The sequence below is a fragment of the Rhinolophus sinicus genome, linkage group LG13, assembly GCF_036562045.2.
Source record: "Rhinolophus sinicus isolate RSC01 linkage group LG13, ASM3656204v1, whole genome shotgun sequence".
Classification (NCBI taxonomy): Eukaryota; Metazoa; Chordata; class Mammalia; order Chiroptera; family Rhinolophidae; genus Rhinolophus; species Rhinolophus sinicus.
Window position 1 is genome coordinate 2,694,443 of NC_133762.1, and position 27,510 is coordinate 2,721,952.

Below are 27,510 nucleotides of genomic sequence, written 5' to 3' on the forward strand. Positions count from 1 at the left end.
AGAAATACACTTTCACTGTTACTTGTACAGAGAAATGTTGCACTAAGTAACAGGTGAATTCTACAATATAAGAAAATCCTGGGAGGTGAATATATAGGGAGGATGTGATTGCACTTTGTCACAGGATATGCAGTAATTCTTGCACATATTGACTTTGTCAAGACATCCAAAAGAGTTCAAATATTTCCAATACAGAAGGGCAACCATCCAATGTGTGTTTACAACAGACTAGCATATAAATAGATATGCACTGATTACCCGGAAAAGGCCACCATAAGTGGCATTTCTGCCCCCAGTGAAGCTGCATAAATAAGGTGTTAGTCTGCCCCTTTTTCAGGTTAACTCACGTTAAGGAGAAAAAATGTTACAGAAAGACTCACTTTTGCCTGTGATTTCAGGTGTTGCTGTGGCCAGCTCACCAACCAGCATATTCCCCCTCTGCCAAGCGTGACATCCGGCAAAAGTGGGGAGGTAAACGAAGAGGTGGAGACTCAGCCCGAAAAATGGTGTGTCGGCAAACACACCCAGAGCTACCCCACAGATTCCTATGGGACGCTGGAGTTCCAGGGTGGCGGGTACTCCAACAAAGCCATGGTAAGAGAGGCCTCAGGAAGGGATGCCAGTGAGACCACAGCCTCCACCAGAGGCCTGGCGTCCCAGACCCCCGCCTGCAGACACTTGGGTCTTCTTTCAGGGGAGTAGCTCAATCTTCCTAAGATATTTCATGGCCAAGATACGCTCGGTATTTGAGCCCCGAGACTTAGAAACTGGGCATTCTTTATACAAAGAATGTATAGGGTCACTTTAGTCCATGCCAAAACTGTGAACCCATAGCCCAACTCAGCAGCCATATTCACCGGTCCATCTCCAGGGAGGGGAGGGAAATTACGTTATTTGTTTTTGGGGGTTGTCTGGGGTCTGGTTTTGTTTTTCTTTTAATTGTGGGCCTTCAACCCTCCTCAAATGACTTAGGAGCGTCTGGAAATGCTTCCCTCTGGAGTCCACCCACAGCCTCCATGGCCTGCGTTCAGCTGGCCCAAGAAAACCCAGGACTTTCCCATTTGCGTGTAAACGGGGGGCGCCCTCTGCCTTTCTGATGAGCCCTGCCAGAGAGGGGAGGCGTCCACACTGTGATTCTTTCAGCTAATTCTGAATAACACTCCTCTGTGCCCGGTCAGACCCTTTTTACCATTTCATTTTATTTCACTGGCCCAACATCATTGTTCAAATAAAATTCAGTTGGGTTCCAAATACCACAAGATAGGGTCTTCTGGGAAGGCACGCTACATGCTGGCGTGGGCACAAAGAAGTGGTTCATAGGGGCCAAGGCCATTCACAGCTTCTTCAGCTTGAGAGGAAGGTCAAGTCCAAAGGTTGGGCCATGACCCCCATTCTCATCGCTCAGTCAGTGTGGCCACTGGGCCCCTTCCCCTGATAACACCGTAAGCCAGGTTTGGAGTTGATTCCTTCAAGGTTACAGTTGCCAGGTAAAATACAGACACCCAGTTATACTTGAAATTCAGATAAACAAGGGATCATTTTGCAGTATAAGTATGTCCCGAATAGTGCATGAAGCACCCTAATACTAAAACAGTTTTCATGGTTCATAGGAAAGTCCAAAATAACTGGTCTTTTTTATTTGCTTAATCTGGCAACTCTTCCAAGTTCCCTTCCATTGCTTGGCCACAGACACACAGAGGCCCAGAACCCGAGGGAGAGAAAGCCAGACAGCTCTTGCTTGGATGGGGCAGAACACGTAGGGCAGAGCCGAGCTCGGGTGCTGAGCCCCACACCCTCTTTTGCAGTACATCCGCGTATCCTATGACACCAAGCCAGATTCGCTGCTACATCTCATGGTGAAAGACTGGGAGCTGGAGCTCCCCAAGCTCTTAATATCCGTGCACGGAGGCGTCCAGAACTTTGAGTTGCAGCCCAAGCTGAAACAGGTCTTTGGGAAAGGCCTGATCAAGGCTGCCGTGACCACCGGGGCCTGGATCTTCACCGGTGGGGTCAGTACCGGTAAGAGCAGACTTTCTCTGGCTGTCCCACAACTCACAGTGGGCCCTCTGGGCCTTTGGAATACAGGCGCACATCAGGGAGATTGGTTCCAGACCAAGCAATGAAGCGAGTGCCACACTAAAATGAGTCACCGGAAGTGTTTGTTTCCCGGTCCTTTGGTGCATATAAGTTATATTTACACTAGACTGTAGTCTAGTAAGTGTGCAATAGCATTCTGCCAAAAACAAACAAACAAACAATGCACATACCTTAGTTTAAAAAGTACTCCATTGCTAAAAAATGCTAACCATCATCTGAGCCTTTAGGAAAATGGCACCAATAGGCTTGCTAGACACTGGGTTGCCACAAACCTTCCAGTTGTAAAAATGTAGTATCTGTGAACAGCTACAAAACAATGTATGCCTATAATTAAGGTCAGAAACCGAAGTGTATTGCATCCTGATAATATGTATAACAGAACTGAAGTCTTTCTTCAGTAGCTTGTTTCCAGGTTGGGTGTGATGGTGATAATGGTTGCCGTTTCTGGCACCCACCATGCATCATTCCTTTAACCGGTCTCTGTACAAGCCTCATTTTCATTGAGGCTCTCAACAGACCTTTCCCCATCGTATGGGAGAGAAAATTGAGGCACAGAGAGGTTGAGGAACATGCCAGACAGTCTGGCTCTCAACTTCAGCTGAATGCAGCAGGGACTGCCAAAAAGACCCCAGGTACTTCCATCCTTAAGTCTCGGAAACTTGGTAAGCTGGCTTGGTTTTGGTTTTTGTTTTCCCTTTTCTGGGAGCTAATGCAAGGTGACTAGTGATTATGAACTCAGACTTTCTTTTTTTCTCTCTCTCTTTTTCTTTTTTTATGAACTCAGACTTCAGACGTACTTTCTTTCATGGTGAAGATCTTTATGTCTCAACCCTGTTCTCTAGGGATTGGAGCAGCTTGGAGAAGTGGGTCCCTAAAGTTCACAAATGGTGGGGTGATGAGAGGGAAAGGGCCTAAAAATATGCCTATGGCTTCTCACAGGTGTCACCAGCCACGTAGGGGACGCCTTGAAGGACCATTCCTCCAAGTCCCGAGGCCGCATTTGTGCCATAGGAATCGCTCCGTGGGGCATGGTGGAAAATAAGGAAGACCTGATCGGGAAGGATGTAAGTGTTCTCTCCCCAGACGCTGGCAATTTTTAAAAATCAAAGTCTTCATTTTGAGATAATTGCAGATTCACCTATGGTTGTAAGAAATAAGGAAGCAAGGTCTCACATGCCCTTTCTCCCTCCCCCTTGGTAACAGCTCCCAAAACTATGGCCCAATCGCACAGCCAGGATCCTGCCATCGGCACAACCAAGAAAAAGGAGGTTCCCATCACAATGAGGGTCCCCCATGTTGCCCTTTACCACCCACCCACTTCCCTCGCACCCCCACTTCCTCCTGAACCCTTGAAACCAAAAATCTGCCCTTGCCTACAATTTTATCATTTCAAGAATGTTATGTAAGTGGGATCACATAGTACGGAATCTTTGAGGACTGGCTTTTTCGACGCCACGAGAATTCTCTGGAGATCAGGTTATTGTGTGTCAGCAGTTTGTCCCTTTTTATTGTTGAGAGGTATTCGTGGTACGGATGGGCCACAGTTTGCTTAACCATTTATCTGTTGGGCTGTTTCCAGTTGGATATTACAAATAAATCTGCCATAAACATTCACATACAGGATTTTGTGTTAATGTAAGTTTTCATTTCTCTGTGACAAATGCCCAGGCGTACAATTGCTGGGGAGTCATCACCTAAAATAGTTTTTTTCTAATTTAATATAGAAATTTGCAAAAAAAAAAAAAAAAGTCCTTCATTAGAAAGGACAGAGAAGTGACAGTAGGCTTAAAGGCACGATTAGATAAAGCTTTTGCTATGTATGAGGTCAGACAATTAGTTTGCAAACTCATCCTAGAAAAAGTGCTACATACTTCACTGCTGAATATCACTATGGTCACCTTCAGCGTACTCCCCTTGGGAAGCTACGCACTGATGCCAGTGCCTAGTCCACCCTTCAAAGCAATTTTGGAACTCTTTTCTGGAATGGCCATCAGAGCTGTCATATTACCCTTGATGTCCTAAATGTCATCAAAATGTCTTCCTTTCAATATTTCCTTTATCTTCGGGTAAAGAAAGAAGTCACTGGGGGCCAGATCAGGTGAGTAGGGAGGGTGTTCCAATACAGTGATTTGTTTACTGGCTAAAAACTCCCTCCCAGACAGTGTCCTGTGAGCTGGTGCATTGTCGTGATGCAAGAGCCATGAATTGTTGGCAAAAAGTTCAGGTCGTCTAACTATTTCACGCAGCCTTTTCAGCACTTCCAAATAGTCAACTTGGTTAACTGTTTGTCCAGTTGGTACAAATTCATAAGGAATAATCCCTCTGATATCAGAAAATGTTAGAGACATTGTCGCCACAAGTTCGCGGACTTAATTGTCCGACCTCGTAGACACGTTCTCTTGCTTCCGCTGTTAGTCCTGATACCCAAGCCTGTAGCTCTGACCTGTGCTGTGCACTTTGCCAGGTCACAAGAGTGGACCAGACCATGTCCAACCCTGTCAGCAAGCTCTCTGTGCTCAACAGCGGCCATACTCACTTCATCCTCGCCGACAATGGTACCCTGGGCAAATACGGCGCTGAGGTGAAGCTGCGGAGGCAGCTGGAGAAGCACATCTCTCTGCAGAAAATCAACACAAGTAAGTCCTGGTCAAGGCCACAGACACTGGGCGGCGGCTGCCCTGAACACCAGGCTGAGAGGGGAACCACCCGGGGTGCTGGAAGCCTTGACCTTGATTCTTATTAGACTGACACATGACTTGTCTTGGCTCCCTCCCTGAGCCACCTGCCAAATCGCACTCATTGAGTGATGTCGTGACGCTTTGCCCCAAGTTCACAAGGGGGGATGACGCAAGAAACACCTCTGCAGCTGCTGTCATTGCAATGGCACTGACTACCACGTTGTCCAACGTTTCTTGTTCCCTATAATGACTGTCGTTATTGTTTAATGTTTGAACAAAAAAGATTTCCTCAAAGACTTAGTATGATTCCCTCTGTCGACTAAGTGTTAGGTAATTGTTAAATTCAATATCTTTAGCTCTGGTCATTCACCCAGATGAGGATGGGCCAGGTGGGGAAACCTCGGGAGGGGGCTGCAGGCGCATCTGCTCCCCACAGGGCACCGTCTGAGCTGGTCCTGGTGTCACAGCTCTGGGGGACAATGCTGAGGTCAAGCTAGAGAGAAAGGGGTGAACCCCAACCAGATGACACAAGCATAACCTGTGAGTTAAAATAATGGGTGTAGTCTCTTGAAACGCGTTCATACTCCAGCAACAATGATTGTCAAACAATTGTTTAAAACAACGATTTTAACAAGTATTGTTTTTACCATTACTGGTAAGAGTCATGTGAAACAGAACCTGGAAAACGGGCATTACAAAGCATGCTTAAAGGGACCGTGAGACTGCACAGGGGTTAAAATAGAGGTGGCCCACCATGAAAAGTTCTGGATTTCCAAGAATCACATTTCCATTGATAAAGTGGCTGATGGCTGACATTTTTGTCCTCACACTCTCTTAGTTTTCTGGACTTGTAAGTTTTCACCTGGCCGTGTGACTGGTGGGCTTCCCTTTGTCATCCTTTGCCCAGGACTCTGAGTGGGGCAGGGACAGCAAAGGGGTGCCCAGTTGTCACCTGTTACAGCACAGAGCTTCGGGGAGTCCTGCCTAAACCAAGAAACAGCAGATCTACTCTGTTTCTAGAAGAGGTGATGTGGCCGCCCTATTCCTAAGCGTGCCACGCCTTGCTTGGGCTGGCAGCCTTAGAGGCAGGGCATGTGGCACCTTGGTCCATGTCTCTCGGCCAGGGCCTGGCGCTAGGCAGACCCTCCAATGCACCTTTGCTGAATTGCACTTGACCGAGACTATTCTGGTAGGAGACGGCAGAGTTGTTCAAAATACTCGAGAGCTCCTGATACAGCAGTGCACCGTGGAAGCAAGCCAGAAACTCTGAATTCCTCCACCTGAAACTCTTAGACCTTCTCCTAACGCGCGCTCGCAGATTTGATCTGAAGGCCTTCAGAACTGGGAGACCAAGCACACTTCGCTGTTTATTAATGTTGAGCAAACAGCTCCCATGACACCTGGGGAAACATCTCAGAATATACTCTGTCATGACCAGTTTGGGGTAAAATCGTGCAGTAGGCAAATTTGTCTGTGCTGCCCTCCACCCCCAGCTCTTCCCTCTCCAGAATCCCAGGTTCCTGGAATCCTCCTGCCTCCCAGAGTTTTCCTGCTCCTACCGTGTTCGTAGGGTCATGTTACCTGGTAGAGACAGAGGACGGCTCTGGGAACAAGTTATTAACTGATGGGCTCATGGTGGTCGATGGGTTTGCCCTCCCGGGAACTCTGCCTGTCCCAAGCCCTGGAGGCAGAAAAGCTACACAACAGACCACACTGATATGCCACTTACAGTTCACAAAAGACTTTGATATCCACACATTTTCTCCTCCTTTTTATGTATTGTTCCTTTAGGAGATAAAGGAGGCAAGGTGATGATTCACCTTTGACAGGTGGTTCTCTAGAGCTCAAGGCAGCCTGGTGGGTGGCCCAGTGTCACGTGGCTGTTACCTGAGCAGCTCTCTTGTTGCTGAACCAGCCCGGTTTCACTGTGTCGCACTTCAGGGGACGTCATCCAGGGTGGGAATATCAGCCCAGGGGCAGAGCAGCAAGGCAGGTATTTTTTTTTTATTTTTTTTTTGCATAGAGAATTCCCCACCGTTTCTCACATCTCACTCTGAGGTAGTCTGTATGAAAGGTGAGTTCTACCTGGAGCTTAAGCACATGTGATTTGAAGAGTTCATGACGTTGAGGTACTGGTTTTTCCAATAAGGCCAGAGTACGGGCTTTAAATAAAAGAATGAAAGCAACCATTGCATACCTGGATTCCTCCAGGTTTCTTGGGGGACGCTCACACCACACACACCAGTCGTAAAGGTTTTAACTCCAGCAACGGGAATGAGGGAGCGGGCAGTGCTGTGATGCTGGTCTGACACAACCGTGTTGTGTGTTGCAGGACTGGGGCAGGGTGTCCCTGTCGTGGGTCTCGTGGTGGAAGGGGGCCCTAACGTCTTTTCCATCGTCTTGGAGTATCTCCGAGAGGACCCGCCCGTCCCCGTGGTGGTCTGCGACGGCAGCGGACGCGCCTCAGACATCCTGTCTTTTGCACACAAGTACTGTGAAGAAGGAGGGTAGGCTTTCGGACATGTGACAGGGGTGGGGTTTTAACTGCCTTCTCGTGAGGCTGAGAAGAAAACCTTCCATGATACATTCAGCCATATTCCAAAGATGTTGACTCAGGGAGACGTATGAGAGCTCGTCTCCCCTTTCCCAAGGTCAGGATGTGAGGGAGCTGTCAAGAGCATGACGTTTCTTACGGAATTCTTTCCCTGGGGGAACACACTCTCTTTCAACTTAGTTTCCCTCACAAAGTTTTCAACAGGCCTGGAAAGTAGGACACATGTGAGCCCAGTTTTTCAATTTTTTACTATGGTCCCTTTTTTTCCCCCATCCCGGGATCCACTCCAGTGGAGAAGCTTCCTTCCAGTCAGAGATACCAGGCGGACATAGAGATGTCTGATTGATTCACGTGTACAGTCTTAACAGGTGCCACTTTCTTCTCTTTTGCGTTTCCTTTGAACAGGGTGATAAATGAATCCCTCAGGGACCAGCTTCTGGTCACCATTCAGAAAACATTTAATTACAGCAAGACACAGTCGCATCAGCTGTTTGCGATCGTAATGGAGTGCATGAAGAAGAAAGAACTCGTAAGTGTCCTGTGCTTATTTCCAAACCCAGCTCCACAGAGAGACTCGTGTTTCCTTTCTAATTCTGCCCGTGTGTGTGTGATGGAGCTGTTTGTGTTTTAGTTCAGCTTTTCCCCAGGGGCAGTTTACAATCCACGCCGAAGGGATGGGTATGTCTGTATGATGGAAGCGCCTTGAGCGCACGCCAAGGAGGGACCCAAGTGCTTTCAGGCCTTAGGAGGTATTAGGTGACATCATGCCACATTGCACCATTCTCAGGTTTCTGCTATTCATGACATTTAAAGCTCTGAGGAGTGACATAGGTATACCATCCTTTTAGGTGTACTTACACATTTTATCACTTCACTTTCTGAATACAGTACAGGCAGACCTCAGAGATACCATGGGTTCGGCTTCAGACCACTGCAACAAAGCGCGTCACATGGATTTTTTTGGTTTCCCAGTGCATATAAAAGTTCTATTTACGTTATAGTGTATTCTATTACGGGTGCAATAGCAATGCGTCTAAACAAACAATGTACGTACCTCAATTAAAAAGACTTCACTGCTGAAATATGCTAACCATCGTCTTCAGTGAGCTATCATCTTGCTGGCGAAGGGTCTTGCCTTTGGTTTGTAAAAACAGTACCTGCCAAACACAATAAAACGAAACACAATAAAATGAGGTATGCCTGGATATGGAGTCTGAGTAGAAACGATTCTGTCCTCTTCCAGAGCAACTTAAATATTAGAGTGTAGCTCCTGAATGAGCAGACGGGGTAAACCATAACACAAGAATTCAGGCGAGGGTACAAGTTGAGGATGAGCAAAGCCGCCACTTCCAGAAATCCGACGCACGGGTGCAGAATGGGTTTGCTCTCAGCACCACTGCATGACACCAGTCTCTGTGGTCCTTTTTAAGAAGACACCCCAAGTCTCCCTCTTGTTTTCAACTCTGCTTTATTCAGTTTTTTCACGATTAACCTGTTTTCAGGTCACCGTGTTTAGAATGGGTTCTGAGGGACAGCAAGACATAGAGATGGCGATTTTAACTGCGCTGCTAAAAGGTGAGCTCTTGGGAACTGGCGACCGCCGTGCTTCCAGGGCTGGTCTGGGCTGGGGCTCTGCTCGTGCCCAGGCAAGCCACCCACTTCTCCTGCCCCCACTGTGCCCGGTGGTGCTAGAACCCTGAGCGAGCCAGGCCGCCTGGTCATCTCAGCACAAAGCCACGGTAGAGTGACGAGGGTTCCTTGGGAGGGGTGCTTTCTGTGGTTGCCCAGGGGCCGTGATGGGCTGGAGTCAGAACCAGTTTCCATTTGTAACCAGTTCACTAAGGGAACTTTTTTTCTGGATTGCTGCATCCCACAGTGCTCTCCTCTCCCTTGTCCCATGCCTAATGATGGGCTGAGACCTGGCCTTTCCTGGAGTTGCTCGGGGACACACACTTCCTGCCTGTTTATTGGCCATACTGGAATGATGACAGGGAAGCAGAAGACAGAAGAGGGTGTCACCAGCGGGCCTGCTGCCTGCCTGGCCTGGTCTCCCTGCAGTGGGGGCTGGTCCTCTTGGGCTCTTCACACCCTCGGTTTGGAGTGGCAGCACCCATTGGCCTGGCCAGGCAGACGTCTGGACAGTCCCAGGGCTCCGGCCCTCTTGCATGTGAGGGTCCCAGAGTCACTGGGTCCCTCCTTTGTCCCTCCCAGAGACCATGCTGAGTCAGTATGCAAAGAGGTTGTCTCCACTCTTCTCCCCAGCAGCCCTTTGAGAATATGGAGTCCTTGGTTTTGGGGCCTGAGTCATCACTCAGAAGCAAGAGGAAGGCAGCGGTGCTAAGTTCTAGAACCTCGCTGAGCAGGCCTGGGAAGCCCACACTCACCTCCCTGGCCCTGCGGGACCCTGCAGGGTGGTCCAGGCATGGAGTGACAAGCACCCGGTTTCTTGCCGTTCCAGGAACAAACGCATCCGCCCCGGACCAGCTGAGCCTGGCGCTGGCTTGGAACCGCGTGGACATCGCACGGAGCCAGATCTTCGTCTCCGGGCCCCGCTGGCCGGTGAAACTCAGTGTTTTCTCAATTCCTAGCCTTTCTCCTGACTTCGTACCGTGATGTGTTAGTGTGTTCTCCCCTGCCCTGAGCTCTCAGGAAACGATCTGGGGCTTCTGCTGAGCCAGTGTGCGGTCCGCTAGGGCTGTTAGGGCAAGCTGCTATTTAATGTCAAAGAACCAGGAGAAAGCACGAGCCGGGAGCACTCATCACAGTTTCAAACCAGGGCCCTGGAGGAAATAGCCACTGCATATTTTAGCATTGCTGGTGACAGTGGGATTTTACCCTTTTAAAGAAAGAAAGTAGCCCATTAACATTAAATACAATGATTGCACTGTGAGTACTGATTTTTCAAACTATGTTCTGTGACCCCCAGAGGCCTAGAGAAGTCTGCGTAGGGGTGGGGTCTGGGGGGCCCGGTGTGTATGTGTGCGGTTCAGTGCATTGTGGGTCTGTGCCTGTGGGTAGCATGTGTGTGGGGAATGTGTAATGTGTGTGTGCATGTACTGTAGTGTACATGTGTGGTATGTATCTGTGGCATCTGTGGCACATGTGTCATACGTTTGAGAGGATGCTAATGTGTGCGGGTGACTCAGAAAGCTGTCCCCTCGACAAAGGAAAAACCAGGCAAACAAGAGTGGGATTCCTGCTTCCCGAGTCGAAGGTCCCCGAGCCCTGACCCAGCCCTTCCTGGCAGTCCGTTCTGGAACCTTTCAGATTGTCTGCCCCAGCATTCGGCCTCGTCATCATTCATGCAGCAATTCATTTTGCTCTGCATTCCTTTACCAAGAGTGGAAAAACTGGGAAACTAAAAAGGAAATTAAAATATTTAAGGTATTGTACGATCTTCTTAATTTACGTGATTCAGTCAGTCACTCACCCAGCTTGTTCCCACGTTGTGTGCGTCTCAGCAACACCCACGAGACGTTCTGTGTGAGCCAGAAGCTCAGTTCTTGTGTCTGTCCAAATAGGCGTCTGCAGTTGTACACGTCGCCTCTGACCCCTCCACAATCATTTTCTCCCATCTGCATAAGCAACCGTCGCCTTTGAACTTAAGCTCTCAGCACCACCGCCTTTGGGCAAACACACATCCACCAAAATGTCAGCCTCTTTAAGGACACAAACACACTTACTCGTCAGGGAGTGAGCAGCAGTGGTCCATGATATCAGGGCTTTCTCGGCAGACAGCAGGCCCACGACAAGTGTGCGCACGAACGTGTACATGTGTGCATGTGTGCACATGTGTGTACACGTGTGTATGCAGAGGTGAGGGTCAGTGCAGTGGTAATATCTTTCCCTCACTCTGCTTGCTGTGGATGCAGCCCCTGGGAAGCCTGGTCCCACCGGAGCATAGCAAGGTCACCGAGAAGGAGAAGAAGCCACCCACAGCCACCACCAAAGGGGGCAGGGGGAAAGGAAAAGGCAAGAAGAAAGGGAAAGTGAAAGAGGAGGTGGAGGAAGAAACTGACCCCCGGAAGCTCGAGCTGCTGAACTGGGTATGTGGAGAGCCTATCTTCCATTTCTTGGGATCAGCGAGGTCACGGAGCCTGTCGCCCTCTTCCTTCAGGGGAAGGGGCAGTTCTGGGTGTTTTGGCATCAGCCCCACCCTGGGCTCTGAGTCCCAGGAGGCCACGGGAAAACATTGATAGGACGGTGTTGGTATTTCCACCAGCAAGGTCACCTTTGCTATGATGTAGCTGTCAGGCTGTCATAAACACCAAACATTCCTGCTTTGGGGGGATGGAGCCGCACAGAGAGGAACCCTGGTCATTTCACTCCACACTGACTCTCTGCCTGGCAGACACACATGTTCGATGCACAAAAATATGGGAAACTCATCAATTATTATGGAATAAAAGGTGGAGCCTGTGATAGGTGGGCTGGGAAGCGGGAGCCACATATCACACGGTGGGTCCCGGCCTTGCCACTGTCAGGACACAGACAGGACAGGGCGTTGGGCGTCTGTGGGCACATGTAACTGGCATCACTCACCCTGGTGGCACGCTGCATGCCCACTCAGTCCCAGCCAGCTGCCACAAAGGTTATTCTCAGTCCAGGAAACAAACTGTCTCCAGCAAGTCTTCTCATTATACTGAGGGCTGCTGGTCCATTGCATTTAAAGGACAGAGGCGTAAATTATAAATAATAGTAAATAAAATGTTAAAATCTATCACCTCAAAAAAGATTGTTTATGGAGTTGGGAGCTTGGGAGATTCAGGTATCGATCGCAGTTTCATTTTGAAAAGAACGCTATTGACTTACGTGTTTATATGCAAAGAAAAGCTAATAAACTATTTTAATTGAAAACAAAGCCGGAAACTGAAGAGAGTGATGCCAGTTTGGCTGTAATTCTGAATCCTCTTCAATTGTCTGAAAAAGGAGAAAATCATTTCTTTTTCTCCCTTTATCAAACTTTGCTCCTTGGTCTGACACTTAGGGTCCAAACCGAGAAGAAAGGGGAGGGGAGAGGGGCTGTGTTTGCTGAGAATGCGTTGCAGAGAGAATCGTGTTCAGAAAGCTCTGGGACCTGGGGCCTAGTGTCCCCTGGGAGAGGCCACCCTGGGCTCCCTCTCCTGCCTCCCACAGGTGAATGCTCTGGAACAAGCCATGCTGGACGCCTTAGTCTTCGATCGAGTTGACTTTGTGAAGCTCCTGATTGAAAATGGAGTAAATATGCAACACTTTCTTACCATCCCGAGGCTGGAAGAGCTTTACAACACAGTGAGTATTCTAGAAAGGGGGGGCGGCCGGGGGAGCTGGCCATCTGGGTACATCTATCTCTGGTGTGTCTTGTGCATGACAATACCCGGGTGAGCACGGAATCACTGAGGCACGGTGTCAGCTGGGAGGGCCACCATGAAACGGCAGGCAGCGATTCCTACCTGCTGGGGCCACAGCCTGTGGTCACATCCTTACTAGCTCCCACCATGCCTAGCGGACGCTCCCTTCCATTGTATTAACTCAGGTATGGTACCTGAGCACTAGTCTGTACAGAGAGAATCTAGCTTCCTCAGTCAGCCAGGCTTTCATGAGCAGAGTGGAAAGTTACCAGGGTGAGCAGGCCTTTGTTCCTGGGGACCCCCATTTTTATGTGGCTTTAGTGAAAAGAGTAGAATCGAGTTTTCACAGTAAGGAGCTCCACTGTATTAGAAAGGAAGCATCTGACAAAAAAAAGAGACAAAAACTCACAGACACAGACAACAGTTCAGTGGTTACCAGAGGATAAGGGGTGAGAGAGTGGTAGATGAGGGTAAATGGGGTCAAATATATGGTGATGGAAGGAGAACTGACTCTGGGTGGTGAACACACGACGTGATATACAGATGATGTATTGCAGAATTGTACACTTGAAACCTACATAATTTTACTAAATATTGTCACCCCAATACATTTAGTTTAAAGGAAGGAAGGAAAGAAGGAAGGAAGGGAGGAAGAGAGGAAGGAAGGAAGGAAGGAAGGAAGGAAGGAAGGAAGGAAGGAAGGAAGAATTTGAACAAAATCCTCTTGGCTTATATTGTGACAATATGAATTCTGAGAATTTACATTTCCTTTCCCCATTCTAAAATTTTAAATAGCACAAATGCCCTCAGCAGCTGTTTGCTAAAACTTGGTGATGTTTTAACACAATGTCGCACATCATAAGATGTTCTTTTAAATCGTTCAATGGAATGTATTTAACACATTTGAATGTGTTGGATACTTCTTAACCACGGACCAGTCCTGTCTCATAAAAGAAACAGGCTGACAGTGAGTTACCATCTCACAATTCATTAATTTTATCAAATAGGGTAGGATTTTGCTCAGCGTTAAAGAGACAAATGTATTTCATATGGCTGAATGCTTCTCTTTCAGAGACTGGGTCCCCCAAACACACTTCATTTGCTGGTGAGAGACGTAAAAAAGGTCAGTCTGCTACTTCGTAACCCTTACCTATTGGCATCTTTCAACAAGACATTTTTTAAAATTAGTTTTTCAATTGCAGTTGACATACATTATTATATTAGTTTCAGGTGTACAGCACAGCAGTTAGACATTTATATAACTTATGAAGTGATCACCCCCATAAGTCTTGTACTCCCACCTGACACCATACATAGTTATTACACTAGTATTGACTATATTCCCTGTGCTGTACTTTACATCCCCGTGACTGTTTTTAAAACTAGCAATTTGTACTTAATAAGACATTTTTCAGAGCACTTCTAAAATTTCTAAAATGTGTGGTCACTTTATTGGAGGCATAAGAAGTAATGAATTCCTCTCTCCATGAAGAGTGTACTTAAAACTAAAAACAAATAATAATAATAATCTTTTTAAAGTTTAATGTTTACGCCCACGCATGAGAGGCTGGTGCTGAATGACCCACGATGGGTCGGCTCCATTACCAAGGTCAGGGCACCAGCCAGGGGGTCGGGCTGGGCTTGCTGCTGACCCGAGCAAGCCACCACCTGTCCGGGTGACCTCATACTCTGGGTCTGCATTAAGATCTGCCACTCTGCCTCTTTCCGGAAGCACCAGAAATGCAGGTCCACTCACGGAACGTCATGGCATTTCTTGAGTCATGTCGCCACAGGCTAGAGATGGGATTGGGTTAACGTGAGTGATTCATTTCGCGAGAATGCAGCCCCTGGCCTGCAAAGTGTGCAGTGTGTATTTGTATTCTCAGCAAGAGAAAATAACTCAGATGAGCGAGTCTGGTCAGACGTCATGCAAGTATCTAGTGCTAACAAGAGGAGACACTCACTGGATCAGAACAGAATCAGTTCCCCCCCATAAGGACTGATTTCCCAGAGTTCTTAGTGAGGAAGTGCCAACATTCAAAAGCTCTTACCCTCCAACCTGCCCACCCAGGCAGACTTGGGGGGGCAAACATTCCGCCGCTTCAGGGGCTGTTTGTAGCATTGCTCCTGTCCCCCCAAAACACCAGCTCCTGAGTAGCAGGACTGTACCTCCTTATTTCTGCGTATGGAATCCCAGCCACCACGGGGCCCGAACAAACCTGTGATGCCTGAGGAAAGATTTAGTAAATCTGGCCAGTCCCAATGTACTACCGGGCGCCCCTCACCCCACCTGTTACCACCGTGCCCTCCTTTGGTGCCTCCCTCTCTCCCAGGCTGCCAGGCACCCCGACCACCATCTCCTCCAAAACGAAGCTCCAAGTCCATCATGCACGTCCCTGTGCCAAATGGTGTCCTGACCCAAAGGGGCTTCCATCTCCCGGATGCAGCCTCAGTAGAGAACTGTTGTGGTAATAATTACTGCTTGTGAAACAGTCGCAAAGCACCCTCCAGCACCAACTTCCTGTCAATCATGTCCCGTGCCTTCACTTAGGTTTATTCATGTGTGACACATACATCCATGTGGACAGGCTTATTTGGAAGTAAAAGATGTTTTATGAAACTGAAACAAGGGGCGTGGAGTAATCTGCATGCAATGGACTCCAGGTTCCCACCATCATTTCAGCCATAGGAAATTCACCAAGCCATAAATGGCCCATAGCAAAAAAAAAACCCTAATAACGGAAGGGTCGGCTGTGCCGTGTGGATGAGACGGCTGCCCGGGGACGCGACCAACTGACTCACAATGCGCCGTCATCCTCCCTCAGCAGCCCCCTCGCGGACTCTGCCTCAACACATCCCTTCCATTTTATTGCAGAACTCTGCCCCCTCCCTGTCTCCCAACCTCCCCAGATACTGTGGGTGTTTGGGTTCCGTCTGAAATCTGGGGGGTGGGTCCCCCTGAAAGTCACAGGGCACCATGCAGAGCTGTCACTAGGAAAGCCCGGCGCCGGGGGTGCTCTGTCTTCCCACGGGCCCCACAGTGTCCACTGTCCTGTGACCCTGGTCACTTCTTCCTCTTGCATGAAATCTGGACTCCCGCCCCTGAAGCGGGCCGCTCCCCTGCGAGCAGCTGTCACAGCTACTTCTCGACAAAACCAGTCTGTCACAAGGGAAGGCTCACACAGCTGCATGATTATTTCCTTTATGTTTCTGCACATTTTTGCCCCCTACCCGACAGCCTCATGCGTTTCTGTCCTCACTGGGATTTTCTGAACTATGGCGTCAGCCCTCATGTCCCTTGGTCATTTGCGAATACACTGAGTATTACTTCATACACTGGCACCCACGCCTGAGGGGTGGTGACAGACGCCCCGGCCCAGGCCTGACACACAGCTCCTTCTCTTACAGGGCAACATGCCACCAGACTACCACATCAGCCTCATAGACATTGGGCTGGTGCTGGAGTACCTCATGGGCGGGGCCTACCGCTGCCACTACACCCGCAAGAGCTTCCGCACCCTCTACAACAACCTGTTTGGACCTAAGAGGGTAGAGCTCCGTCCCTATGCTGTTCTGTGCCTCCTGGAGTCGCATGTGGTTCCCGCTGTCCTCTCCAGTAGCTCAGCCTGTTCAAAGCCGAGCTCATCCCCCAGCCCCAAGCGCACCTGGAACGACTCAGGTGTGGGGCTCGCTGCCCCTACAGACGCACAGGCTCTGTCCCAGGCCCCTCTGTTGTCCTTAGCAAGTCGGGACACACGGCCCGTCTCTCGTGCCTGCCCTCCAGCCTTTCCCCTTCCTCCTGGGCTCCCTCATCTCTGCCCTCTGCACTCCACCCTCCTGCTTTGGCCACCCTGACCTTCCAAAGCCAGGGACAGGAAGGTAACTCCCTGCTCAGAGAAGCCATCACTGCCTCGCTCATTACTATGGCATCCAGGGCCCTCTGGCAGCCTGAGGGTCAGCCCCACCTGTCACAGGAGACCACGTGCCTCTGTCGACACCACACTGTGCGCGGGTGCTGGCCAGGACTTTCTGGATCTAAACCCCTCACTTAGCACAAGCCCGACTCAAATGTCAGCTCTCCCAGGAAGCCCCCCTCATCCCCCCCTTAGACCCCGGGCTCTGTGTCTGCATTTCCGCGAGTGAACGTCTCTGTTTCTGCTTGGAATAAGGGTCAAGTGTCTGCACGTTTTTCTCAACTGACTGGGGCTGACAGAAGCAGAGTTCCCATGTTAAAGCATCTACTTTCTTTGGATATTGTCCTTAACTATTAATGTGTTATTGTGCTTCCTGTGTACTACTAATGTAACACTGACATTACTCAGCTGGTTCAATTGATTGTTTTCTCCCCTTCCATTATGCAGCCTAAAGCTCTTAAACTTCTGGGAGTAGAAGTAAGTAAATTCTGATTTCCATAGTTTTGTGGTATCTCGGTCAAATACATGTAGCCCTCCGCATTTTGTGTGTGTTTAGCATAAATTGAATGAGTTTGTTCTCCATGAATAAGTCCACTACACTACACACCAAAATTTGCTTAGATGATTCAGTCAAATTACATTAAAGGACCACAGACATTTAAAAAAACGTTCGATGCTAGCCAATTCATTTTACAGAATTAGCAAAACCATGGTTTCAAAAGCAGACAAAGATTAAAGCCCAAAACCTAGAGAATACCACTTGTATACATAAAAATTGTTAAGTAACGCCAAAAGAAATTCAATGGAATATTTTTAAAGTCATAAACAAGTAATTAAAGTCTTCTAAGAATGTGGATATAATTTAATGTTAGTGAGTCTCTAATATGTTGCCTCGTAGCAGTAAGTCAAAGAAGAAAAACAGTATGACATGGTCATTTTTCAATAGACGCTAAAGAAAAATGAAAACGTAAAATAGAGCTGCCACACCATCCAGCTCCTACTCTTGGCACTAATTTGAAAAGATACACGTACCCCTCTGTTCACTGCAGCATCACTAGTAATAGCCAAGATATGGAAGCAACCTACATGTCCACCTATAGACGACCTGATAAAAAAAGATGTGCTGTGTATATATCGTATATGCATATACATACGAAAGGTCGGACAATTAAGCTCGCAAACTTTCCACCGTGCACTTAACACAGTAGAAAGTTCGCAAACTTAATTATCCAACCTTTCATCATATATATATATATATATATATATATATATATATATATATATGCACACACATACATATATATATTTCATCATATATATGTGATGAAATATATATATATATATATATATATATATATATATATATATATATATATATAATACACAATTAAGACAGACCTTTGGTGTGGTGGTACCATGATTGCTGGAGCTGTGGTCCTATAAGGGTTATGATCTGCAGCTTTCCATAGTTTTCTAGTCTCTCAAATTCTTTATGTCATGTAGGGTTTGTCTGTTGGGTGGAGGGTTGGTAGAACTCACCTTTAAAAAAGCTTAGTGCCAGTGCTATTTGGCGGAGCTATCTTTCACTACTTTTATAATAACTTTTATGAGTCAATTCAGGCATTCTGTTTTTTAGAATCAACTTTGGTCATTTACACTTTGCCAGAAAACAATTTATTTCATCTAGGCCTTCAGGGTCCTTGGTGTAAATTTTTACATAGTTTTCTAATTTTTTTCAATTTCCTCAATATCTTTCTTTAGTTGTGTGCCATTTCTTGTTCCAATTTTTAAAAAGTTTATGTGATCTCTCTTTTTCTTAACCATACTTGCCTACATATTTGATTGGTATTTTTCTCTTTTCAAGCAACTGTCTTCTGTTTTCTATTTTATTAACACTTGCTTTAATTTTTATTCATTCCTTCCATATACTTTGTACAGAGTTACTGTATTGTTTTTATTGATCCAATTTGAAAGTGAGGTTCACTCATTTTCCATCTTCCCTGTATTCCAGTAAGTGCATTAAAGGTATAATTGTTTTTTCTCTGAGCATTGTTTTCACGGTATCCCACAGGTTGGGGTGAGTAGAACCTTCATTGCCGTTCATTTCCAAATATTTATCACTTCTCCTTTAATCCAAGAGTTATTTACAAGCATATTTAAAATTTTCCAGGTACAGACTTTTATTGTTGTCGACATTCTACTGTGTTGATTCCTAGGTAATTTTATTCTTGAATGTGGATTAACGTGATTTCTGGAATTCACTGAGACAGAAAATCTCAAAGGAACTGGGGTTTCGTGCCTGGCTGATTTTTGTTAATGATTCACTTGTGTTGGAAACAAATGTGCATTCTCAGTTTGCTGGGTACGATTCTTACACTTATCAGTCAGATCAAACTTGGTAATTATGTTATTCAATTTGTTTCTCTACTCACTAATTTTTTTCAAGTTTATTTCTAAGTGAGGTGTGTGTGGAGAGTCCTTACTATGACTGTGGATGTGTCAGTCTCTCTTCATACTTCCAGTTTGTATCTCCTGTTGGTTTTTGGGGTTGTTTCTCTTGTTCTTGTTGATTTGTGACAGTTCTTTGCATTTTAGAAAAATTAACCATTTCTATATTCTCTCTCTAGCTATCAAAGTTATTATTTTGTATTGTTTTCTTTTTTAAAAAAATTTATTGGGGTGACAATTGTTAGTAAAATTACATAGATTTCAGGTGTACCATTCTGTATTACATCATCTATAAATCCCATTGTGTGTTATCAAAGTTATTTTTAAGAGAATTTGCATACAATTAATATTTTAATAATATTCTATACCATTCAAAGGTAGGCTTAAAAGGGCTTCTGTTTCACAACATTTCCTTAGCTCTTAGTGGGTTTTTATTTGATTTGATATGTTCTTGAAAATAAAGCTATGTTTACTTTTAAATTTGGATGTTAATTTTTAACCTATGTAGAACAACATTCCCTAAATTACCTTAAGTGTAGTTTTACTGTGACAAATTAGAAAATTAGAACAAAAAGATTTAAATGCGAGGCAAGATATCATAGTTTTAATACGAATGTTATAACAACTCGTTAGGAGATTATAAAATTGGGTCAGTCTTAAACAACATGTGATAGGAATTGGAGAGCCCCATCCTCCATGGTCCAGCCACACCAGCTGTGTCAATGTGGGCAACTTACCCAGTCTTTCAGTCACAATGTCCTCATCTGAGGAAATGGAAGAAATACACAACCTCTCATAATAAGACTAAAAGTAGATAATTGATGGGGGAGCCAAAGAACAAATATTGTTTTTAATATTCCATCGCGTACTGAAGCCTTAGCCTGGAATAGTCAAGCCCCACGTATTTCCATGCCACCCCCAATTCTCCCAGTCGTACCCGCCTTTCTTTCAGATCTTGCTTCAATTTCAGACCATCCCTTGTAATCCCTTTAGGAAATGGGAAATGTTGACCTTCCATTTGTAGCACAGGCATGAAAGGACAAAGCTCATTCAGAATTAAACGTCTGCTTCCTTAAAAAACATTGGCAGGGAAAACCAAGACATTTTTCTCTATCCCGTTTTACGTTTTTCCTGTGCATCTCTGGTTTAGCCATGTCTGGCCAACGAGAATTGATATTAGAAGACTTCCCTGAGGAAATAGCCTGTGGGCTTTCTCTCTCCCCTGGTGCCATTTGTATTTACATGTGTTTTTGTTGTGGTTTTAGTTTTGCAGTATCTCCTCGGTTTTTAAAGGCTTCTGGGAAGAAAAACCCCCAGGGGTACAAGCTCTTCAAATAGTAGTTCGCATTTCAGTTCATTCAGCGTTAGAGGGTTTACTTATAATGTGCATGTTTTCCAAAGAATTAGTGTACTGAGTGGAAACCACAGACGTACGTACGAGGTCTCTTTATTCCCTCTGACAGAAAGGTTTTCCTTTTTTCTGGTCATCCTGAAACCCTTCACTGCACATTGATGGCAGGACCGTGGAACAGGTGCTTTTCTCCCCTCAGGACGACGAGCCTCCGGCCAAAGGGAAGAAAAAGAAGAAGAAGAAGAAGGAGGAAGAGGTCGCCATCGACGTGGACGACCCTGCTGTGAGCCGCTTCCAGTACCCCTTCCACGAGCTGCTGGTGTGGGCCGTGCTGATGAAGCGCCAGAAAATGGCGGTCTTCCTGTGGCAGCGCGGCGAGGAGAGCATGGCCAAGGCCCTGGTGGCCTGCAAGCTCTACAAGGCCATGGCGCACGAGTCCTCCGAGAGCGAGCTGGTGGACGACATCTCCGAGGACCTGGACAACAACTCAAAGTCTGTGTCTAGAGGGAACTGGAGGACCGGGAGACGCTTGCCCTGAGCGCGTGTCCCTTTGGGGGGAGGGATGGCAAATGTATTTCTCACTGCAGCACAAGTCCATGTAAAGCTTGTTCCTGAATCGCTCTGTCCATCATGTCGGGGATGTTCTCTTCTGTCTCTCTGAGGTGTTTCTGGACGCCGCTGTCTCTGCTTACTGCCTCCTTGTGCAAACTACGGAAACGCAATCTTCATGCAAAGACAGTGAAACATGTCCATAAGGAAACCCTCAGGGGTACAATGCCTGCAACCCCAGGCCCCGGGTCACAGGCGTCTCAGTTTTCTCCCCCTTAGGTGGGACAGGATGGCTAGAGGGGGCTGGAGCTGAGTATTTCATTTCCCCCAGGCCCGGGAGGCTCTGATAAAATCCCAGTAGGTTAGGCTCTGGTGAAAACAGTTTCCTTTGGAGGCAGACCTTGTTAAGAGGATTGGGGCGTATTTCAAAATGGCGCCTTCTCCTCTCCCCTGAGAACTTGGTGGCTGACCCCCTAAGACTGGCCCCCTGCAGTTTTTAACTCTCAGCCTGTCCTCACTGAGCCTCCAGCAATTCACTTATAGGTCAGGTTTCTTGCCCCAGGGCTGGTTCCCAAGGTTTGTGCTGGTGGGTTTCCATTTTTATGCTGTGGTTCCAATGAAACACACCAGTATGACCAGCACCCAGACCGTGAAACAGGGCCTTACCTGTAACTGTCAGCCCTCCTGTGTCCCCTTTCAGTGTCTACCTGTCCCCTCCACAGAGCGGAGCTACTCTTCTGACTTCCAGTCCCCAGGGGCTTTGCTTCCCTTTCTGTCTGCATACCTGTTCTGTGAACACAGGAGGGAAGGGACGTTGCCTTCTCATCTCTGTGTCCCTGGGGCCTGAGGGGTGAATTGGGTCAATCTAAAGCTCCTTTTGTAGCAAGAGCAGTCAGCCCTCCACAGAACTGAGCATGGAGCCCCCGCCTTTCTCCCCTGGGGACAAACCCCATGAACTTCCTGCTTGCAGAGAACTGGGAATTCTGGATTTCCTGTGGACACGTGTCTCTAACAAAGAGCCTGTGGCCACTGTGGCTTCAGCCCCAATCCATTTCTTTCCCTCCAGAGACTTTGGGCAGCTGGCTGTGGAGTTGTTAGACCAATCCTATAAGCACGACGAGCAGATCGCCATGAAACTGCTCACCTATGAGCTGAAAAACTGGAGCAACTCGACCTGCCTCAAACTGGCCGTGGCCGCCAAACACCGGGACTTTATCGCCCACACGTGCAGCCAGATGCTGCTGACCGACATGTGGATGGGAAGGCTGCGGATGAGGAAGAACCCTGGCCTGAAGGTACGTGGGATGGACGCGCTGTCAGGCTGGCAAGGACGTCCCAGGCACAGGTGACACCCGTGAGCTCTCACTCTGCCTGGCTGGGCTCAGCATGGCCTGTGAGGTATTTCATTTACTCCTCTAAACAACCCCGTGGGGGAGATGCCTGACAGCCCTTGTCTTGCAGATAGGGAACCTGAAAATATGAGATTAAGTAACTTGCCTGGGGTCTGAATTAAGAAGGGGTGGGTCCCGTACCTGAATCCCGGTGGCTGAACCCAGAGCTTGACCTAACCAGCGTGCCTGGCTTGCAGAGCTCGGCAGCTGCCCTGATAAAAATGCCAGGATTTCCATCTGTGAGCCAGATTAGTCTTTTGCCATCCAGACCAAGCCCAATTCACTCCTTCTTTGGCGAGTCACATTTGTCTTGCAACTCTTGGTCTATATATTCACATTACGTCTAAGTGATTTCTATATAAAATATTTTTGGCCTACTTCACGGGAAGTATTTGTATATGTTAATTATTTTTATTTACTATATTACCATATTTTAACTTAAATATAATAATATAGTAAATAAAATTAATTTTATTATATTTTAATTTAATTTTGTTATATTTTAATTTATATTATATTTTATTTACTCTACTATACTTTAATTTACTGTATTATTATATTGAATTTTAATTGCCTGTTTTGAAACTTAAGGTAAGATCTCTGCTTTTTAAGTCAGGATTCCACACAATACTGCCTGCTGTTCATCTAAAAAAAATGGGTGAATGTTCTTAGATATTTCACTGCCTGCAATTCTGCCAATGCACCAAACCAAATAAGCCACAGAACACCGAGCGGAGATAAACTTGTTCCAAGACTGCTAGGTTACTGAGTCTCGTTGAAGGTTATAATTTTCAAACGTTACCTATACTGGAAAAAGTCTGAGAACTGACACAGCTTAAAAACCCATTTTTCCCTCACCATCCATAGGTTATAATGGGGATTCTTCTTCCCCCCACCATCTTGCTTTTGGAATTTCGCACATATGATGACTTGTCATATCAAACATCCAAGGAAAATGAAGACGGCAAAGAAAAAGAAGAGGAGACCATGGTCAGTGATGCCCTTGATCGTCCAAGTAGCAATCTGCTCTCATTTTCAGAATTGTGGAGATTTCTCTCACCACGAATTTGGAAAGCTCAGTCATTGGGGAAATGTTTGTACTTCTTTTCCAAAGTGCCTGTCTGTTAAGTGGGGCACGTTGCTCTTCCCACTGAGCAACGTCCTTCCCGTGTGCTACGCTCTGTTTTCCAGGACACGAATGCAGATGACGGCTCGAGGAAGGGGGACGAGGAAAATGAGCACAAAAAGCAGAGGAGCATCCCCATTGGGACGAAGATCTGTGAATTCTATAACGCTCCCATTGTCAAGTTCTGGTTTTACACAGTAAGGCCTCCCCCTCAGCATGTGCCATTCAGCCTGTTTTGAACAGTTAGATATGTTAGAATCGAGAAAAAGGTCAAGGCCAGAGGAGACTAAGCTTCAGGTGGGGAGCATACAATAGGCCATACAGATGTCGTATTATAAAATGGTATCCAACTCTACATAATGTTATTACATTATGAAATTTACATAACGTTATCAACCAATGTTAGCCCCATAAATTTAATTTAGGGAAAAGAGAAAGAAAAATGTCAAGGCCTTTGAAAAGTGTTTGAAATTCACTGAATTAAAATGAATTGTGAAAACAAAACGGTCCCACCTAATTCAGACCTTCACCTAAAACTGGCTCTAGATATGCTGTCATACAATTATGCGAATGCAGGATGTGGCCATCCTAGTCCCAAATACACCATTCTATAAAGCAAAGTAGTCACACTCTACTTGCTCAAGATGAAGACTTGTTTAAATGTCTTTAGCAATACAAACTTAGGAAAATATAATTTTACTTAAACAAACGACAAGTGATCGAAAAACCGAACCCACAGATGCCATTTGTCACGAAACTGGAGTTACTAAGAGTATGGTTGAACCCAGATCACAACTTCCTAGGACAGGGGAGCAAACCAAGGCCACACGCTACCCTCCAGCCCCCTTGGGCCACTGTCTGGACAGCCCCAGGATTGCAGCCTTACACCTGCTGGGACTTCCCAGATGGGCCAGAAAAGAGGGAAGCAAGGCAGATTGGAAGGCCCTGGGGGAAACTGGCCCAGCTGCAGACAGTCCCCACAGGGGGCGGAGGCAGAGCTCTGGGGAACTGCGCCTGGGGGGCTGCGCCTGGGAGGCCTCATAGGACCCAGGCCAGTGGAGGTCAGGGACACACAACCTTCTGATAGCCACCACAGGCGATGTGGCCAATGCCACCCCACCAGATGTTTCTGGCCAGGACCAGCTGAGAACCAGGGAGGCCGGGGCAGGAGGGTTCAGCATCGCTGTGGCTGCAGAGGGCGGGGCCAGCTGACACCTGTGGGTGTGTGGGAGGGAGGGCAACGTGGTACAGCTCCCCGGGGGCTCTGACGCAACCCAAGTTGGAGAACGCTGGCTCTAAGCCTCTTGCAGGGTAGACTGTGGCTACAAGGATTTTACCTGCATCCTATCAAGCTTATACATCAGGAGGGGGAACCTTCTACAACACAAAAGACTGCTGACTCATAAACACACCGCTGCTAGCACCCACCCCATCCCCAAGACGGCAGAAGGGGCCTGTGCCAGAGAGGGGCACTGAAACGAGAGATTCGTCAGCTTCACGCCTCCAACAATCCACCTCAGACGACCTCAGTCCATCGCATACCTCACTCCCATATACTCTGCATGATCTTGGCCACATAGATGGGGACCCTTGTGGGCCCACCATATCACAGACATGTTAATGCCACCTGGGGAGGCTCCAGACAGCAATGTGTGCCAGGCAGACGACTAACTCATCGTCCTTCCCTCTCACCTCCCACACCCATCAATAGTGGAAAGACGCAAGAGGGAAACTTGGGAGACAGGGAGGAGTGAGCAACATTCCCCATTTCTAGGAATGGAGGAGACACACCAGTCAGCCATGAAAAGTTTCCCTGTTTGTCATGATTTGGGGGAAGCTTCACAGTTTCCCCAAGAGGGGGGCAGGAGCAACAGCTACACCGTCAGTTAGGAAAGGAAATGTCAGCGCCCACATCGTGCTCAAAGTACAGAATGCCTTCAACCTGCCTCGAGGTTCTGTCTGCACTGGAGGTGGCTGGAAGGGTTCCTGTAGATGAGTCAGTCCAGTTGGAAATGAAAATGCTGCCAGATGGGAGGGGGTAGGGAGGGTGGGTGAGAAAAGGGAAGGGATTAAGAAGTACAAATTGGCAGTTACAAAACAGTACAGCACAGGGAATATGGTCAGTAACGTGGTAATAACTGTGCACAGTGCCAGGTGGGGACGAGACTAACTGGGGGACCACTATGTACATTATACAAACGTCTAACCACGACGCTGTACACCTGAAACTAATAGAAAATAATATTGAATGTCAATTGTAATTGAAAAATAAAAACAGTTTAAAAAGACTAAGTAAAAAAAAAAAGAAAAAAGAAAATTGGTTTTAGCAGATGCATCAACCTGAAACTAGGGTTCCAAAACTTGCTTCCAGCGCGGTCGCCTCTCTTTAAACACTGCTCACGGCTCTCCTGTTTCCAGATATCGTACTTGGTGTACCTGCTGCTGTTCAACTACGTCATCCTCGTGCGCATGGAGCGCTGGCCCTGTCCCCAGGAGTGGATCGTCATCTCCTACATCGTGACCCTGGCGTTAGAGAAAATACGAGAGGCGAGTGGTCCCAGGACCTGTCCCAGCCCCACCACCCAACTCACATAGAGCCTCCTACTGCAAACGTCATGCCAGTCATGGGGGCCATGGGATTTTCCTTTTGAGGGAAAGTTTATCCCATTCCCTTGCTTGAGATTTACATGCCTTCTGCGTCCAGGTGAATTCAAACTTGCAAACCAGAACACGAGGCAAAATAAATGACGTTTCATAATAAAAATGGGTCTGGGTGCCTATAAAAGCGATAGTAAATGCTTCCAGACACCTGAGATAAACCAGTTACTACAACTGGGTACAGATTTTGGCTCAGTTTCTGGGAGCTGAAACTAGAAACAGAGATACCAGAGGTGACCTTTACCCTGTAACTTTCTGAACCAACCACACTGTCTGTCCTAAGGTGGGGATTCTTTGCTGGTTATTAAAGGTTCCCAGGAGAACCATGGGAGGGAGCGAGGGGGCCAGGCCGCAGAGGGGCTGAGCAAGCTGTGATTTCAGTGGAAACTGTCCCTGACCTCATCCTGCAGGGGACTCTGAGTGGCGGGGACACTAGTGGCTGTGCACCCTGAGAGAAGGGAGAATTTGTCCCCACATCAGCCAGTCACTGGCACGTGGGGAAAAGCAGCCCCCACGGCAGCAGATGGGGGCACACCCTCCTGAAAGCATGTGCGCAGGCCACTACTAGAGCGTCTGCTGCAAACAGAGGGAACGAGATTTTCAACAAAGGCCTGAAGAAGGGCAGACACGGCTCATACAGGACTCCAATCACAGAGGACTAAAAATTAACATGTAACTCTGACAGGGCAGCCTCTGCAGGCGGCAGAGGGATGACGGGCCAGGTACTTTCCGTTTTAACATCACCTGCGAGTTTTAAGTCACTATAGTCGTCTGAAGGGAAAGTTTTCTACAAGAAGAAAGAAAAGAACAGAAAACGCATGCCGCAGGACTGCACATTCTTTCTCCCATTGATACAGAACCAACACTACTGTTTTGCAAGTATTATTGGCCATTTCGCTGAACTGAAAAAATGACTGGCAACTTCTTCCGGGTAGAGTGAGTTTGATGCCCCTGTCTGCTGAGAGTCTGAGAAAGCAAGAGTCCCAGATGCAGACGTTTACGCCACCTCTCCTCCTCCTCCTAATACTCTCCGTTTCTAGTCGGGCTTCATTCACCTCTGCAGACGGTACAGCGGACTGCCCAGGTGGCCTGCCACACCACCTCTGTACCACATGACCTCGCGAGTGCCCGCTCTGCGCTCAGACCCTGTTCTGGATGCCAGGAGCTCACCCTCTAGTTACAGGACAGACGGCAGATGGCAGCCAGTGTGCAGGGTTGTTAAACTGTTAAGTCCCTTCTGTGTTGGCCGATAAGTAGCCACCACCCCATCCTACCCTTGGGGTCCCTGGGACCTACCTAGAGTCTCCAACACTAAAGATGTGCCACTTGGAACAGCAAGCCCCCCCGACCCCCTCATTTCACATCATAGCTACATCCATGGGGCCCCCTGTGTGTGCCTGTCCGTGCTGATTGT

The 27,510-nt window shown here is 47.4% G+C and overlaps 2 protein-coding genes across 4 annotated transcripts; both read left to right on the forward strand.

The window, feature by feature from the left end:
* Nucleotides 1–458: 458 nt before the first annotated feature.
* LOC109459057 (transient receptor potential cation channel subfamily M member 1) lies at nucleotides 459–16,565 on the forward strand. Of its 3 annotated transcripts, XM_074317617.1 has the most exons (12): nucleotides 459–594; nucleotides 1,806–2,019; nucleotides 3,037–3,161; nucleotides 4,562–4,733; nucleotides 7,108–7,282; nucleotides 7,735–7,858; nucleotides 8,832–8,904; nucleotides 9,788–9,888; nucleotides 11,202–11,375; nucleotides 12,466–12,600; nucleotides 13,732–13,782; nucleotides 16,068–16,565. In XM_074317617.1, the coding sequence occupies exons 1-12, from the start codon at nucleotides 592–594 to the stop codon at nucleotides 16,512–16,514; spliced, it is 1,794 nt and encodes a 597-aa protein (XP_074173718.1). In that variant the 5' UTR covers nucleotides 459–591; the 3' UTR covers nucleotides 16,515–16,565. The 3 variants fall into 3 exon arrangements, with proteins under 3 accessions (XP_074173718.1, XP_074173719.1, XP_019608793.2); XM_074317618.1 differs by lacking the exons at nucleotides 11,202–11,375; nucleotides 12,466–12,600; nucleotides 13,732–13,782; nucleotides 16,068–16,565 and having other exon boundaries at nucleotides 9,788–10,219; XM_019753234.2 differs by lacking the exons at nucleotides 7,735–7,858; nucleotides 8,832–8,904; nucleotides 9,788–9,888; ... (2 more) ...; nucleotides 13,732–13,782; nucleotides 16,068–16,565 and having other exon boundaries at nucleotides 7,108–7,286.
* LOC109459021 (transient receptor potential cation channel subfamily M member 1) lies at nucleotides 16,564–26,167 on the forward strand. Its single transcript, XM_074317619.1, has 6 exons — nucleotides 16,564–17,050; nucleotides 20,572–20,864; nucleotides 21,988–22,216; nucleotides 23,180–23,302; nucleotides 23,504–23,635; nucleotides 25,857–26,167. The coding sequence occupies exons 1-6, from the start codon at nucleotides 17,015–17,017 to the stop codon at nucleotides 26,031–26,033; spliced, it is 990 nt and encodes a 329-aa protein (XP_074173720.1). The 5' UTR covers nucleotides 16,564–17,014; the 3' UTR covers nucleotides 26,034–26,167.
* The last annotated feature ends 1,343 nt before the right edge of the window (nucleotides 26,168–27,510 follow it).